The sequence below is a fragment of the Epinephelus lanceolatus genome, chromosome 8 (genome assembly GCF_041903045.1).
Source record: "Epinephelus lanceolatus isolate andai-2023 chromosome 8, ASM4190304v1, whole genome shotgun sequence".
In the NCBI taxonomy this organism is placed as follows: domain Eukaryota; kingdom Metazoa; phylum Chordata; class Actinopteri; order Perciformes; family Serranidae; genus Epinephelus; species Epinephelus lanceolatus.
In genome coordinates this window covers 41,387,575-41,404,844 of record NC_135741.1, presented here as the reverse complement: position 1 = coordinate 41,404,844, position 17,270 = coordinate 41,387,575, and the positions used below count along the sequence as shown (strand labels likewise).

Here is a 17,270-nt window from a genome sequence, read left to right as displayed (position 1 = left end):
TCCAATCCCGAAACACCTCTTCCTCAAGAAAATGGCTGTCCCACAAGTAGAGAGAGCTACAGACACAGTGGAGCAAAGCTCGTGACATCACACAGCCCAGAGGTAAGGGAAAGGCTAAGTTAGCATGCTATTTACAGAGATAGCACTGGCAATCTGAACCGGTCAGTGGCGAAAAAACACACACTTCACACACACATACTCATTTACAATACAGAGCGGGGACACCTTCCGCCTCTCTGCTCCAACACTGACTGACAGCTGACTCCACTCACTCACACTCTGCCACCACTGCCCCAGGACTGCTACCATATGCTATTTACAGAGATAGCACTGGCAATCTGAACCGGTCAGTGGCGAAAAAAAAGCACTTTTATACGGGACGCATTTGCCCCCATTACCGTTTTAGCTCGTTTCGTGGCTCAATACTGAACCAATTTTAGAACGAGTGGTACCCATGAATCATATGCACACATACACATGGGGAAATAGAGCCCAGGTTGAAAAATACTGAAGTTGTCCTCTTTACATTGTATTAAAGTTTAAAGTCACATACACTTAAGGGCGGGCTATTTTGATTGACAGGCTGTCTGCAGAAAGTGTCCTTGGCTTCTCAGTTAGATCCACCCCACGCTCTTCAATAGCACCAGCTTCTTGCCCAAATTGAAGAAGAATTAATTTTTGAAGACTTCTGTGTTTTCTTTGAGGCTTCAGCTAAAGAAGACTTCACATTCACCACAAAAAAGTGTTGCTTCAAGGTGCAAACAAAGTTTTAAATAACAACAGCCTGACTTCACTCATGGCCTCAGGTGTACCAGGAGCATTATCTTTAGATGAGGTTGGTGTGTATGAAGTGTGAATTCACACACCAAATTAGATTCAAGTGAGGAGAAGCGTTGCTGTAGGGCAGTGACAGATGTATAGAGCCAAAGGCATGCAGTAGAGAGCCAGTAATGTTAAATCTGGGGTGAATAGTTAAAAATATGAGCACAGATAAATCAGGAGTGATTGTAAATATTGTGCCAATACTGAGCCAAAAAAATGGGTCAGTGCCAACCACAACTACAAATAAATACACCAGTGGGGATTCCCAGCCTCATCTATCATTTCATGTTTTACTCATAATATTCAGATTATCAATCCCAGCACAGATAATGACCCCCTCTAGTTATAGCAGATGTTGCTGCTCACTGCATCCAATTAAAAAACAATTTCTGAATCAGGGGGCGGATCAGTTCTTGTATACATTTTGCTAGGATTGTCCTTGCAGCCTGAAAGCAATGTGAACCAGAAACACAGCTGCCTCAGACATGTGCAGCACACCACTTGCACTTGACTAGCGGGCCTTCAAAGAGCTGACCTATTACAACATCTCCCTCTGGAGAGAGATGAGTGTTGCATTGCCCCATTTCTCTGCCAAGGTGCCAGAATGAGAGTAAGAAAGACGCAGACTGAGGAAGCCACGGCACACAAGTCAAACGGTTTCTCAGATGATGAATCAAAACACAATACTACACCTCCGGATGCAAAGGCCATCGCACACAGTCCTGCCATTTTGTCTGCTGAAGATATAAAGAGGAGTAGACAGCCTGCTGGTGTTGTGCTGTAGCTTATGTGGGGAATTGTGTAGCAGGAGAGCAGGGTGGTACTGCCAAACCTCTCTAGAACAGGACATTTACGAGGGCTTGACTCATTTCCAGACATTGTTCCTCTCACTCGCAGGAAAGTAGCGGCATACAAGTTGCTACCAACAACACCCGCCCCCTCCCTCAGATACACTTCCAAGAAAAAAAGAAAAAAGGAAAAAAAAAGAGCACACAAGGCCTTCAGACTGGGAATGTACTGTATATCGTCACTGATTTCTTGAGGAATCAGCAGTAATCAGCAGTGTGTGACTGCATGTATTCGTCTAGAAAGGGTCTCCCCATGTTCCTATGGAACTTGTCACTTGTGCAAAGTGGCAAATTATTTTCTGGTGACTTCTGAAAAGCTGAGAGGAATCAATGAAGCAACCCTGAGGCATTTTTAGACACAATTAGACCTCTAAGATCAGGGATGCTCAGTAGTACCATGACTAACTTTCTTAGTTTGACTTCTAATTAAGGCATTTATTCAATTGTTCTTTTAATCAGTGTGTTCTAGATAAAAAAAAAGGGGAGAACGGACATTGCAAAGTGCATGAAATTAAAAAAGATGTCCAATTTCAATGTTGGGATCGCTGAAATTTGATGAAGATTTAGGAGTCAGTGTGGGTTCCCCAGAGACTGTACACAAGTCAGTGTCACGTGTTGATGAGTCAGCCACTCTAGGCGACACCATGTCAACAGAGCTATCACCGTGTGATACGCATCCATATCCAACCAATGAGAGCTGAGGCTTGGCAACTCAGGGAATCATTTCTGTCTCTAAAGTGGGCACTGACACCATCAGCTGATACAGATACAATACTAATGTACACTATCTTTTTCTCATTGCAGTATATTTCCATCCAACCAGTATGACGTTTCTACTATAAATACTATTATGTATTTTATGTTAAGCCTGTCACAATGACCACTTCTGTTGGATGACATATTGTCCCAAAAATATTTGCAACAAACAATATTCCTGCCATTAGGAAACTATTTTATCCCACTAATATAATGACAACATACTAACATAATAATGTGAGTACACCATTTCAAAGAGCAATGAATTTTTAGTTCTTATTCAGCCATTGGAATTGAAATATTAAGAATATATTTCACACATTTTGATATTTTGATAATGAACACCTGTAGAAAGTATATAAAAAATATAGCACCATTATAGGAGTAGCCCAAAATTATTCAGTTTGAGACTTAACTGCATAACTGCATTTAGCTTCATAATCTGTCCAGCATGCTGCAGTCGGGATGGACGGCCTGGAAGCCAGGCGGTTTGCTGGTGGATTTACAAAGTGGAGGATGAAGTTGTTCGAGGGTGAAACCACAAACAACAGACTTTGTGGCCAGGATTTGGCAAGGTAATGACTACCAGGAGTTTGCCTCTTCCACTTTCAAAGTGCATTTGCGGGGCGTCGGTTGCTTGGTGGTTGGAACGGGTGCCCCATGTGTGAAGGCTCCATCCTCATTGCAGCGACCCGGGTTCGATTCTGGCTTGTGGCCCTTTGCAGACCTTATTACTGATGTACAGGGCAAAAGCAGAGTATTACCAGAGCATTTACAAAAGTTGTTTGTTTTTAGTTCAGAGGACCAGCACCATAGAAGGACATTTCATTTCAAGCATCAGTATGCAAGGATGACTTTGAAGCACATGTGTATTTCAGTTGTTGGTGTGGAATTCTGTACAAAATGATTTCAAGGGTTGTTCAAACATTTTTCAGTTCAAGAAAATGTATAAAGAAAGATCAATTAGACTACATGAAGTGGTCTGATAATCAGTCTCCTCAGTTGAAGGTGAACTACTGTATATGGCGTTTGATTCTTCTTTTTCTCATGTTATTGGAAGTATTGGTTGTTAACTAACTGTGAATGGCCGACCATCTGTCTCTATTCATGTTTTGAGTAAGGGGCAGGCAAAACAAGATTTTTCTTCTCCCTGCTCCTTTTCAGTCATGTATTATTATTATTATTATCATATGACTGTGAATCCGAATGTTGTGCATAACCAAAGTGAAATTAAATTTTTTTGGTGATGGTGAAAGTAGCTGCTAAACTCCTTAATCTGTGAACTAACAAAGATTAGAGGACAACATTCAAAGTCAAGACAGAAAATCACTCATGGAGAGACAATACACCCTTGACACAAGGGTAATCACCTCATTATGGGTATTGGGATGATGAATACTCCAGGGAGTAAACACTGTAGGTCCATAAACCAAAGAAAATCTAGTACATGGTTTTTGGGCAATTACACTTTGCAATGTTGGTCAGTTATGGAAACTGTATTTAAAGGTATACTATGCAAGGTTTCCCAACGAGAGTGAATGTGGGGCTGACTATCACTTTCACTTGTGATACTGTTAAACAGTAATCGACATTTTCTGCATAGTATACCTTTAAAGCCAGTAAGTATACTGATCAAAGACCATTGAGAATTAAGTCGTGTACAAATGGAAAGCCTTGCTGAAGCAATGGTAAGTGATGGGCGAAAATGAACTAACAAATCTTTTTTTAACTGCTTTTTTCCATAAAACCAGGTCAGCCTGCTGAACATGCGAATGCTCATGAATCCCCAACTTTTCCAAACACATTTCTCCACTGTTACTAACAAAGTGCAGCATAGGGCACTGAATGAACGAATAAGGACTGAATAAATTGGACTTGAGTTGAGACCTCCGTCAGCCAAGGCCAATGATGTATTCAGGTCACCCAAAGTTGTAATGTAACAACAGCATGGAAGCTACAAATAGGATGTGTTGTATTTTATTGCTCAGAGCATTTAAACAACCCGCTGGTTACAAAAAGCAAAGGAAATAGATCAGGTTCATCATGAAATATGATTGGGAGCTCATTTTTTCAGATAAATCCAACACCACATGAATGGGTAACTGGGACATCTGGGACATCTGCTATTTGCCTCTCAAAGAACAACAGATCATTGTCCAGTGTCATTTCTTTCTACCTGAGATGCTGAATCACTGCATTAAAATGTTTTAATTAAATAAATATAATACTATAATATAATAATTTAAATATTTTATCTTTATTAATGTAAAATTATAGATGATGACTGGTAACGTGCCGCAGAGAAGTTTTGTGGGGCGGTCACCACAAGCTGTCGAATGTGCATGTACTATAGCGGAGCATCACAAAGAAACTGACACCATAGTTTGCAAAAAGTATTAAAGCTCAAAAGGTTCAATACATTAACATATATCAACTCAGATGAAAAGTACTGGCTACCCATAGTTGTTGTTCTGGTGGTCCAGGCATTTGAGATCTTAGCATTCAGTTAGTATATCCACTTTTGCTCCATCTGTAGTGGTATATGTGTATGTGTGTGTGTGTGTGTGTGTGTGTGTGTGTTCACTGACAGACCTGTGTTAGGGTCACTGATTGATCATGTCCTAAATTACTTAGCGTTTTAGTTTAACAGCCTAGTGGTGCTAGAGTTGCCACAGGCAGAGAGCAGCTATTTCCATTTCTGCTCATCTTCTCTAAAACACACTAAATAAAAGCAGTGCATTGATTTGGGACAGACAATCTCATCAGTGCTGTTATATAATCAGCTGAAGCATCTATGAAAGAGCTGCAATTATCCATGAACCTGTGCTTCCCCTCATGTGTTCCTGGAACACACTCACAAAAATAAAAACATAAAATTCCAGACATGAAAACAAGTAGAATATTTTTACCATTATTTTATCAAAGCAGCAAACGTCAGGGCTGAAAAATAAAGCCAATGCAGCCACTTGAGAGGCTCCAAAAGCCAGTCAATCCCAATGAACCCATGTTAAAATGCCCAACTCAACAGCAGAAATAAACATGTTTACAACAACAACAACAAAAATGTTCTCTACAGCTAATTTCAACATGTAATTAAGTTTAAAGGTCTACATAATTAAGAGCATGGACGCTTTGAGTTACAAGCATTTGCCATCCGTTGACAAGTCACTACCTAGAAAACAACATTGGTGAGGTAACGCAACCATGGTGTAACCTTAGGTTCACAGAGCATGGCCATAGCCGTCACTTTTTCAGTTTCAGGTTCATGAAAGTTAACAGTGATGTTTTGGTCTTGTTCAGTCTTGTTCAGTGTTTGGGTGTACTGAAAGACCCTCTAAGGGTTGTTTTAACGGTTTTAAGTCTAGGTTTGCTCGCAAAAATTAGCATTAGCATTAGTGTTATCACAGTTAATTCTAGCTGTTAACGCAACCCGCTAACTAAGCCAGCAGCTTGTTCTAGGGTTATGTCCATGGTCTTGTCCAGATAGGATCACTTCTAGCTCTAAAAAAAAAAAAAAAGATGGCAGTGGCCATAATGCAGAACACAAGGCCTCAAAATTGGAGTCCCTGAACCAATAGGTACCATCACAGTAGCTACTTCCCTTATTTTATACAGTCTGTGATTTGAACCAGCCTCCAACAGCCAGACTATATTCCATTAACTCATCACTAACTTTTTGCTAAAAAAAAAAAAAAAAAGAACTTGGAAAACAATCACTCAAAAATTCCATCTGATCAATTAACATTTAAATGAAAATGTCACTTGCCTAAAAAAAACCTTTAACTACTACAAAACATTGTTGTTTGAGATGAAGAATTGCAGCTTGACTCTACAACTGTGAGACATCTTAACAGCATTGTGAATTAGGAATGTTCCTGACTATGACTAATTTCCCTGACGTTTAAACGGAAGTTTAAACCTAGACTAGATGACTAGTCTAAAAGTTAGAAAGCACTTAGAAAACAGTTAAAATGGCACACAGTTAATCTATGAGGTTAAAAATTTCCTGAAAAATACCATGTATACACTAAGAGCCATTTGAAATTGTTAATCACAATTTTTAATGACCAAATTGTATTTTAAATGCCGCTGAAATGTGTTGCACTAAACACTGTGCATTATGAACATTGCAAATTATCCTACAAAATGTGACAACAACATATGAAATAATAAGCGAACAAACTATGTTTGTTGAAAATAATATTCTTTAAGAAAATAAATCTTTAGAAAACGTATCTTATTATTACAATGACACTTTCATTGGGTGAATGCAATCACATAGCAAACAGCCTACAATAAAAAAACAAAAAAAAAAATCTCTCATTAGAACATGTATTTTATGTCATTTAAATGTGTACATTAATAAAATAATAAGAAAAACTTAGTTCAACTGACTGGTATTTCCAGCAATGTTTAACCGACTTTTTTCACTGATTGTTCATTTACCTGGCGAAACTTAACTTGGAGACTTAATACCTCTTCTGTCTGTTCATCTCACAACAAACTGACAACTGGATTGGTTTCAAATCCCCTATAGTCTACTGTAAGTTGCCTTGTATGAAGACTCACTCATGCATGTATTTTAGAGCTGCAACTACCAAATAGTTTTCATAGTTGATTAATCTACTCACTTTTGTTCAGTAATCACTTAGTCTAAAAAATGTCAAAGAATAATACATTAGTATAAAATATTCTAAAAACTCAAAGATATGCTTTTGAATTGCTCACTTTTTCCAAGATAATAGGGTTATATGAAACAGAACAAAACAAGCAAGTCTTTACATTTGAGAGGCCACAACTTCCACATTTGGTATTTCTTGTCTTTGACAAAGTTTCTGTTGATCAACTATAATACTGCCAAACTGTTTCAGCACTAATGTTTCTGGGCAGCACAGTAACTGAGGACACTGAGATCATGTCCTTGTAAATGAAGCATTCAGTATACCCACCAGAATTTTAGTCCAGCGCTTAACGTTTGTACCACCACTGACTAGTTGAGTGAACACAGAAACATGAAATAACCAAATAGCAAAAGATTTTTCATGTAAAAATTTCTATGGGATGGGAACTCTCTGTAATGGGTTCATGACCTCAGTATTTCTAAAAACCTCGGCTATGTTCCTGCATCTGGGGTATTCTCTTGATTTTAGACGTGTTCAATTTTGGTTCTCTTTTTTCTTTACATTAACAAAATTATTAAAGGGGCAAAAAGCGAAATCGTTTCACCGCTAGGTTTGCTGTTGTGCACTGCCTGTAGACCAAAACAAAGTGTGTCATGAGCCACTCCTCCCTTCTGCCTAGCAGCCCGCGAGCCAGACGGGCTGCTTGCTAGGCTAAAACATCGCTCTCACTCACAGAGAAGAGGAGGAACGTTAGCGTTAGCTCCCGGTGTTAGCACTAGCCGGGTCGGCTGGAGCCCACCAGGCAGCCCGCCTGGCTCGCGGGCTGCTCAAGCTCCAGACATTAACCCATCCCGGTGTTTCCTCCGCAGCCTCCACTTCACCCAGCTTCACTCAGCTGCCCAATAAACCTGCTGCTTCTTCCCACTTTAACCTGAATAACAAACCAGAGCTCGGTGCTCCAGTTGGATCCAAACAGAGAGCCGGGGCTAGTTGGGAAGCTAGCGGAGGCTAACTGGCTGTGCTTCCCTCCGGTCATGCTGCGGCTAACGCCTCACCAGCCGCTCCCAGCTAGCTCCGGTTTGTTATTGAGGTTAAAGTGGGAGAGACAGCGGATCTGTGGGGCAGCTGAGTGAAGTGGAGCCTGAGGAGGAAGCACCGGTTAGCCCTGGTTTCGTTCCGCTCTCTGCCATTTCATTTCGAAAATATGCGCTGCCATTGCTCACTGGCTGTAGCCTTTTATAGGGAGGGAGGGCCAAGGGCTCCGAGAGGGGTGGGGGGAGGTGGGGATTCACATGAACGCGCAGTCGGACCGGCTTGTAAACAATGGGCTGGAGATCAACACAGAGAGAGGGTGTGTGAGGTCATGCTATACTCCAGATTAAATTACACCTCTAGTTCTTCACATAGCAATTTTTTAATTCCTTCAATCTAGAAATGATGAATTTCGCTTATTGCTCCTTTAACAATAATTAACAAAATACATTTTTACAAAAAAACAAAAACATTTTTTAATTATATACTTTAACAAAAATAACTAGTAAATATGACGAATCGTATTTGCTGAAACTGTCACTATATTCACACAGCACCAAATGAGACGGACAGTCTGTGAACAAAGTCCCATTCCTCTGCCTACTATATTGCCTTGGAGTTTTATTGGCCTGTGTGCATCAACGAAAACAACCAATCAGAGCCAGGGAGTGTCTCACACTATTGTGTCAACTACGGTTTGTGAACTGCGGTCTAATTGTCAAAGGTAGCGCTGATCAAATATGAATCAATATTCTGTTACTGCATTGCCTATTTCTCACCTCAGATTTAGAAACATATTTTAGTGTACTGCTTAGCTGTAAAATGAGAAAGTTTTTGACCTGGCCACCATGTTAGAAACAGTCGAGCTGAGACCAAAAAAATAAAAAACAAACACCCACTGACCAGGGCAAAATGACTCATTTTATGTTTTCATTTAACCATGATGTATTGTTGCTGCCTCCAAAAAACGCACGCAGCCGGCAACTGAGAGGTAAACACTACATTTGCATGCACAGAAAATTGCATTTTTTGTCCTTATTAAAAAAACAAAACAAACAATATTCCTACCAAGCTGTTTACATGGCTAATGAACTGAATATTCTTCTTATACTCCTGTTTACATGCAGCTGTGCATACTCTGATTAATGTCACATCAAAATATAGAAAAATGGAATGGCTGAAGCTGCTTGTCAGCCTCATTTGTTAACATTACTGCTGATCCCTACTCTGCTCCACTAACGTTTGTCTCTGGGTGACAGTAGAACAAAGTATTCACAACATAGTTCATGTTCGCCTGGCACAGGTAATTATTTAGACATTAATCAAAACAAGCTTGTAACTTTTGTGAACATGAAGTTAACTCTTGAGTTCTTGAGTTCCATCGCTTTGTTTCTGTCAATATCACGTTATTAATTAACATTTAGATAACTGATTGACATTTGTGAATCAATGCCGAATCATCCATGTCTGCATCGCCATGCATCGAGGAATCAATTATTTCCCCCACCCCTACTATGTGTATCAAGTGCTATGTATAAAGTATACCATGTATAATACTTAATTTCAGAATGACTTCTGTAATTAAGTTTTTAATCGCAAGTCACTCTCTATGGCAATCATACAATTTCAATAACTAATTTGTATGATTGCAGCGACTATGTAGAGTACGTCCTACCCAAGACTGCTGGAAATGGCTAAAAGAAACTTCACTATCCTAAAACAATGTACAGAGACAGACTTTAACTTTGTTACTAGTCACTGCCTCGTGGAGACAGATAGACTGATGGTTTAAATGGGTTACACAGATCCAAATCGACAGCACACATGGTACTGAGAAGAACCAAGAGGCACAAGTTGTCAGGGCTGACAATGTGCAGCTTACAGAGGAAAGCCTCACATGCTCCCAGCAAGGAAAAACAGGGGATATTCAATTTAGATGCAGCTGCTGATGTGAGGATGAAAGACACACTCTGTTAAACAGTTACTCTGGAGTCTAACTGACCTTGTGGAAAATGGATCTAGTTGCTAAGATTGCATTCAAACCATGGGGTGCATGCAACAAGACAGTGCAGCGATGTCAGTGTATTTGCATGATTAGTATTAAAAAGAAGGAAGATCAAAGTAACCTACTTCCATCCCTGGGTGAATATTAATGATTTCATCGCTGGCAAAAAGGCAAAGCAGCTCACCTCAACTCAACTCCGTTCCCATGCCACCTTCCTACTGAGTCTGACATGCTCTCAGGCTGTCACTGCACACACCTCAGGTGACCTGATATTGACTGAATCCCTGTGACAGACACATCCACTCTGACCCCTACCTTTGACTCGAAGGTAGAAAAGCAGCGTGAGCAGCATCTCTCCTGCTAATTGTTACCGCCTTCACACCCCAGATCTCATGGTGGTCTCCTGCACCTCCTCCGCTACTCCTCTCCTCATCCTGCCTTCCTGCTCCTCCTGCTTTCACAGAACAGCTTCGCTCGTGTGTCTGTGTCGCTCTCTCTTCTCTCCCCTCCCTCCTTATTTGCTTTCATTCCCCCTTCAGGCTGCTTCTCTTCATCTTCTTGTCACACCACACACACACACACACACACACACACACACACACACACACACACACACTTCAAGTAGCACACATCAGAGGAGGTGTACGCAAATAAATTCTTTGTGTGCTTGTGCATCAAATGTTCCCCACTTCCTCAACAGGGATCGTACCACATGATTGAGTTTTTTTCAAGGACCTGCTGTCTGATCCACATTGCAATTGCACCATTTCACCCACAAGATGGCAGTCGTAGCCCTGAATCTAACAGTAGCATCCTCTGCACACAACACATTTTGACCTAAATTTAAACCTTGTGGACTATTTTTAGTGGCTGTGCTGTGCCTATTGGAGCCCATACTGGATGACAGCTACACTTTCCTAGAGACCTGTCTCTGGATGCTTTTATAGCACTCTTTTCATGGGAACACTGAGAGCTCTGTGCACTACTGTATATCACCTTCACAGTCTTTGCATAATGTTATGCTGTCCTATATAAGCCAGAGGTACTGTATTGTCTTTGTTGAAATTGTCTGGGGTTCATTTTATAGTGTATGAGCATGAGCAGTACCCTCTACAGCAAATCCCAAACACAGTGCCAAATTATTCTACCTTAGCAAAGCCATTCTGTCCCATTTTACTTTCTGCCAAAGTCAACCATTGGTGTGTTTTACTTACACTTGTTTTCAGAGTAGTTTCGTTCCTTTCAGGTATTGTAGTGTGGTAAAGCTTCTGTGTGGAGTTTGCATGTTCTCCACTTGTCAGCATGGGTTTTCTCCAGGTACTCCAGCTTCCTCCCACAGTCCAAAGACATGCAAGTTAGGTTAATAGGTGACTCTAAATTGGCTGTGGGTGTGAATGCGAGCGTAAATGGTTGTCTTGTCCAGGATAAAACAAGTGAAAAGGATGTGCAGTATACGTTTACTATTTTGACATCTAAATCACTATTATTAAGCCGCAATTCATTTTATTTTGAAAGTCAATGATACAAGTCAAACCTTTGACCCTAGCTTCACATTCGTCCCCAACGTGGAGGACTCCAGCAATTAAAATTTGCAGCCCAAGGATGAGGTGGCAGCCTAAGGAGGATCCTTTAGAGGTTTTATGCCATGCTAAAATATGTCCTAACCTGGCAGTGATTGCACGGAGTGTTTTCACCATCCCGGCATCAAGTACAGCCAGTGAAAGAGACTATCCCTCTGCCGGATTTGTAATTCAAGAACAGGGAACCCAGCTTAATGTGAGTGACGGTAGCCTGTGTGTGTTTAATCATGGGTGCAGGTCAGGTCGCTGGACTTTTATTAACAGGTGTGGGCAGATGCAGCTTTGACTTGGACACAATGACGGGTAACAGGTCGGTCCTGGTACTGAGCTTTACGGGTAAAGCGGGTCTGGGTTTTCAAAAATTGTCCTGTGCAGGACTCTGACTTAGAGTAGTATGTTAGCTGACTTTGTCCTCTGGAGGTGGAGTGGATGACGACGTGTTACCTAGGCGAGACACCTGCCAAGCTGCAGACCACCATTCAACACCAACAAACTACAAAACTGGTTATTTTGTTGGCGAGTCATCACTGCGTTTCCAGCAGCTCTCTAGCCCCCAAACGTGGGTATTTTTAGCTGGGTTGCTCCATTACATAGTTCGTCCACCAGAGAGCACTGGGAAGTTGATTTTTCAACTGTAACATGTCCTGCTCAGTATGCACCATGGTCACAATTCGTTCTAAATTTCTAAATGTGAGGGGTCCATGTCAAGATTGTTTGTTTGTTTTACAAGTTTGTATAAAAAAAAAAAAAAAAAAATCAAAACTAAAATGATACCAACATGAGCCTCAAAAGTCCAGTGTCAGGCTCCATTTATACAAAAAAAGCACAAACTGAAACCACAAGATGGTCCAAAAGAAAATTCATGCCTTAGATGACGGAATGATTAAACCCCATAAATTCCACAATGAAATCCTTGATTATTTTAAGACAGGCACACCCTGAGCTCTCCCTCTCCCAGCCAAACACAGACTCGGACGCACGTATGTCTGTCCTTGCTGGCCAGTATTGCAACATCGAGGAGGTTGTGCAAACATATTCTGCATTCCTTCACAGTGAGGGTGGAAGGCTATTCTCCAGCCCAGACCCACAGCTTTATCAAAGCAACCTTCAAGACATTTTTACCTTATCAGCACTGCCAGGAGCAGGCAGTGTGCTACACTCATTCACTCTAAATCAACACTGTGTTAGAAAATTTTAAAGAGGTTCTCCACTTGGAGGAACCAAATGAGTGGAAATGAAGGCAACACATTCCTTTTGCTCTGTAGGGTTAATGGCACTCCCTTGCAATGCTTTCACTTAGAGTACGTACGCCACCAATCTGTATCCAGGTCTCTTCACCCTTTGAAACCTGGAGAAACATCACTTTTCTTGTGCTGCTTGTATTTAAGCCTTTGAACCTTAAGCAAATTGTTGCGATTTCTTTCAAATACACATAGATTTAAAATACATTTAAAAAACTATTTTTATAATTGGAATTATTATTTCATGATGTTCAAAATGATGTTACAGATTTATTATAACTTGTAAGCACTCTCTGGGTCATTTCCTTGTTTGTTTGTTCTTTTTCTTTTCTTTCTTTTTTTTAAAACTAATTTTCTTAATTCCAATTTTCTCTCTTTGATCATTTCTTGCTTATTTTCTGAGTCATTTCTTCTTTCGTTGCTCATTGCCTTCTTCCCATATTTTTAAAAGAAATCAATAGGGCTGTAGTCTCCTGGTCAACTGGCCAATTATTTGGTTGTTATGCTCTTGTCCGACCAAATTCTCATTGGTTGAATAATAGCCGTGTTACTTTCATAAGGAGAAAAGTGCTACATCAACAGCTTTCCAGGATTAATCCATTATTTCCTGCGGCGGGAGGGACAGGCTAAATTACCTGTGAAAATGGGGGGGGGGGTCCAAAACACCCCTTTGTTTACACAACGTTGAACTCGCCCACCCTAACGCATCGCGGTGACACAGACCTCCTGTCTGTTTCTGTATACTGACACCATTTCCCTCAGTGGAAACAAAGCTTGTATTTACTTGTATTTCACAGATAAACAATAAATTGTGAAGACAGGAAAGCCTCCACTAAAATAGCATTTTATTATGTGTGATTTATCCTTCAGGGATTTATACTTATCCTGGCTTCATATGAACAGAGGAAACCTCCGCTTGTCGCTAGGCTAATTTATACAATGTAAAATGCCATAGGCTGGCGCTAATAATGTTAGCATGTTGTATTTGTTTGGAAAACGTGTTTAGTGTGACAGTTGTTTTGTCAGTGATTGTCTGTCAATGCTGCAATTTATAGTGAAGCCAATTTGCATACTTGTGTTTGGAACTGTCTCTATTAAGCCATATTTAATGTGTGTTTAATGTATGTTTTGAATCATCTAAACTTTACAGCACTTAACACAGTCCTCCACCACCAACTAGTGTTTTGAAGGTGTAACTGCAGAGTGACAGACACACCACCACAGAAGTAAAAATAACGTGCGTTTTTTTTTTCCACGACTAACCGATTAGTTGAAGATAATGTACGACTTCAGTCAACTAAGATTTTCTTTGGTTGACTACAGCCCTAGAAATCAAGCCAATTTGCTCAGGTTTCAAAAGGTTAATACATCCATGGGTTGCACAACCACCATTTTTGGTACCAATGCATGATGCATTTGCAGTTTTCTTGATATTCAATGTCATCATAGCTGGCTTGCTGATGAACTAAATGCTACACACTAGCAAGTGGTTAACATGCCAGCCACCAATCATCACAGCTCTCCAACATGGCTGACTGCTAGCTCGCTCGCTCACTAACCCCACAATAAGTTTACCCAGTTTGTTCATAACTGTCTGCAAACCAAGCAGTGCAGTTTATACTCCAGCACAGCAGATTTATCCATCATACAGCTTCCATCACTTTTTAATTGTCCAGGACTGTCAACTGCACAAATTTGCAAGTCAAAGTTAATTAAAGTTCAACTTGGTATACTTCATCCCAATAAGCTGATCCACTGATCACAATGATCCCATTGAAATGAACGATCTTTATGTCAGTTAACACAAAACAACCAGTAATGTCCTTCTATTTGTTTTTATCAGTTTTCTCTCATGTTTTACTCTTTTTTTTAACCACAAATTATGGACACCATTAACCAACCAGCTCTTAACATCAGTTTGACAGGAATTGCCACTTAGCACCACTTTTTATGCATATGTGCGACAACCAATTGCTGTGTAAACCTTGGAGGAATTGATACAAGTAGATGCTGCAGTTGTCCTTTAAATTTCAAACATTCAAAACATGGCTGTCAACTCAGGTCTTCTTACCAACATTTCCCCAAAACATGCACTCTTAATTTGGAGTTATGATTGCTAATGTGAGAGGCAAACCCACTGTGCATGTAAACCATCTATTATATTATATATCTGTACCTTGAATCACTGAGACTATACATGTACCTTCACTAGATCTCTAATGTCATTGTGTAGCTTGTCCTGAAATTTAACAATGGTGCTGTAAGCTTTGCACTCAGCCAACCCAGCCAGAATAAGACCACACACACACACACACACACACACACAACAACCCACAGTACTACACACAATATATTAATGTTTGGCTAAATCCTAATGACCTGACTAAATCTCAGCTTTCCTGCTCGTGATAAATAGTGTTTCAGTTCCTTTGTCTATGATGGTCTTAACCTTGACAGGCCATTGTACTCTATCTGGAGCTGTATTATGTAAGATTACAGGGCTTTGACTTCAGAATATCAAAAACAACAAAGAATAATAAGGTGACCTGGTTGAGCATGTGGTGCACTGAGCAGAGGAACACAAACTAAAAGACAGATGTGACAATATGGATAAAAAGAAAACAGAGATGAGACGGAGAAAGCAAAGGCTGATTGAAAAGAACGAAGGAAGAGTGCAAAATAAGAAAGAGGGAGAGATTAGATAAAGGGGAAAAGCCAGTGGGAGGCCTCTGAAATGAGGCCAACAGCTCTGCCACAGACAGTTAGCAGCACTTAAATGCAAGTCGGCTCCATTTAGCAACTTAGCAGACCTCTCTTTGTGCTCGGCACGTATAGCCTTACTGAGGCTAGCTTCAGCAACACACCATTGTTGTACAGCTTGTTTGTGCCAGCTGAAGTGGTTGCCCAGTGGGAGCATTATGCAATGGACCAGCCTTTTGTGGATTAGCCTTCTGAACAGATGTGCTTCAGGCTAGCACTATTCATTGCAGAGGTTCAATAGTAGGACATGCCAACCACTCCAAATCCAGGCGCACAACAAAATGAGATCAGCAACAGGGAGAGAAAAAAAGTGTCTTCCACGTTGTGCTAAATTCAACACTGTAAGTCATTTTACTGAACTAATAAGCACTGTATTTTTATTTATTCATGTTTCCAGTGAAGATGTCCACACATAGTCTTGGTATCTGTCTAGATCAGGATCAGCAACCTTTACTATCAAAAGAGCCATTTCAGTCAGGACCACCCTAGTCAAAGAAAACTTTATTTCTATTTGCAGTGTGATATTTGGCAGCATGGCTCTGTTCTGGGACCTTTCTGCCCTTCCACGTGCATACTAGGAAAGCCTAAGGCAGGGAGAGCAGCAGCAAAGACCCCTCTGGTACAGAACAGAGCAAGCATCAATGACAATCAGAAATCACACTGACAAGTTAGACAGCATCAAAAGGAGGAGATCGGGTGAAGGTGGGTTGCAAAACATCTTGCAGAGGAAGCAGCAACAGTGCACAGGCTAAAGCAGTTTATTAGCCAACTGGTTGTATAAAAGGCAATCAGCTGACTCCCTTCTATCAATCAACAGTGGATTTTGTTATATACTTTATTAATCCCCCTGAGGGGAAATTCATTTTTTTCACTCTTTTTGTCATTTGCACACAGGTCCGAAAGACACATACATGCACGTAGTGGAGAGATGTCAGAGTAAGGGGGCTGCCCTGGTCAGGCGCCCCAAGAGGTTGGGGGATTCGGGGGATTCGGTGCCTTGCCCCCCCCCCCCTTAGCTGCTGACATTCAAAGTGAAGTTGTTCTCCTGACACCACTTCTCCAGGTGAGTAATTTCCTTAGAAGTAGGCTTTCTCTTTGTTGTCAAAGATCAGGCCCACCATGACCGAGTCATCAGCAAGTTTTTTGTTGGTAGTGGAGTCAGACACCACACCATACAAGTTAAGTAAGTCACCAGGTACTATCAACACTCTTAAAAAGTATATGACAAACTACAAGACAGTAGTGAAAGAGGCAAGACCAGCCTACTTCTGTGATGTACTATCCAGAAATAATCAAAAAGTATTCTGGTAAATTTAACCATTTAACATCCATAACATCTACCCATCTTCAATAAAAATGTTGTGTCCCTCACCCAGTTTCAAACTACTGACATCTCAATATTACGTCCAATTCATTTCTCAAATGAAATCCTCTACCTGTGTTTTAGACTATTCACCAAAGTTTCTGAAATAGGTATTCCCCATTGTTGGATCTCAGTAATTACATACCAATTTCTAAATAATTGGTTTTATCTAAGGTACTGGACAAAGACATTTGAACTAAATGAATCTCTTTTATGAATAACAATAATATTTTGAGCTGTT

At 40.5% G+C, this 17,270-nt stretch overlaps 1 protein-coding gene across 5 annotated transcripts in view; it reads right to left on the bottom strand.

Annotated features, from left to right (window-relative positions):
* The window catches only part of prkcz (protein kinase C, zeta), a 239,706-nt gene that overhangs the window by 140,352 nt on the left and 82,084 nt on the right, over nucleotides 1–17,270 (bottom strand). The window contains exon 1 of one of the 5 annotated variants that reach the window (XM_033630199.2): nucleotides 10,401–10,623. The exons of 3 other annotated variants lie outside the window; for them this stretch is intronic. In XM_033630199.2, the coding sequence (XP_033486090.1) occupies nucleotides 10,401–10,437 (37 nt within the window). In that variant the 5' untranslated portion in view covers nucleotides 10,438–10,623. Of the gene's footprint in view, nucleotides 1–1,514; nucleotides 1,625–10,400; nucleotides 10,624–17,270 lie in introns of those variants that run through there. One more of the 5 variants, XM_078170315.1, reaches the window with a different exon arrangement.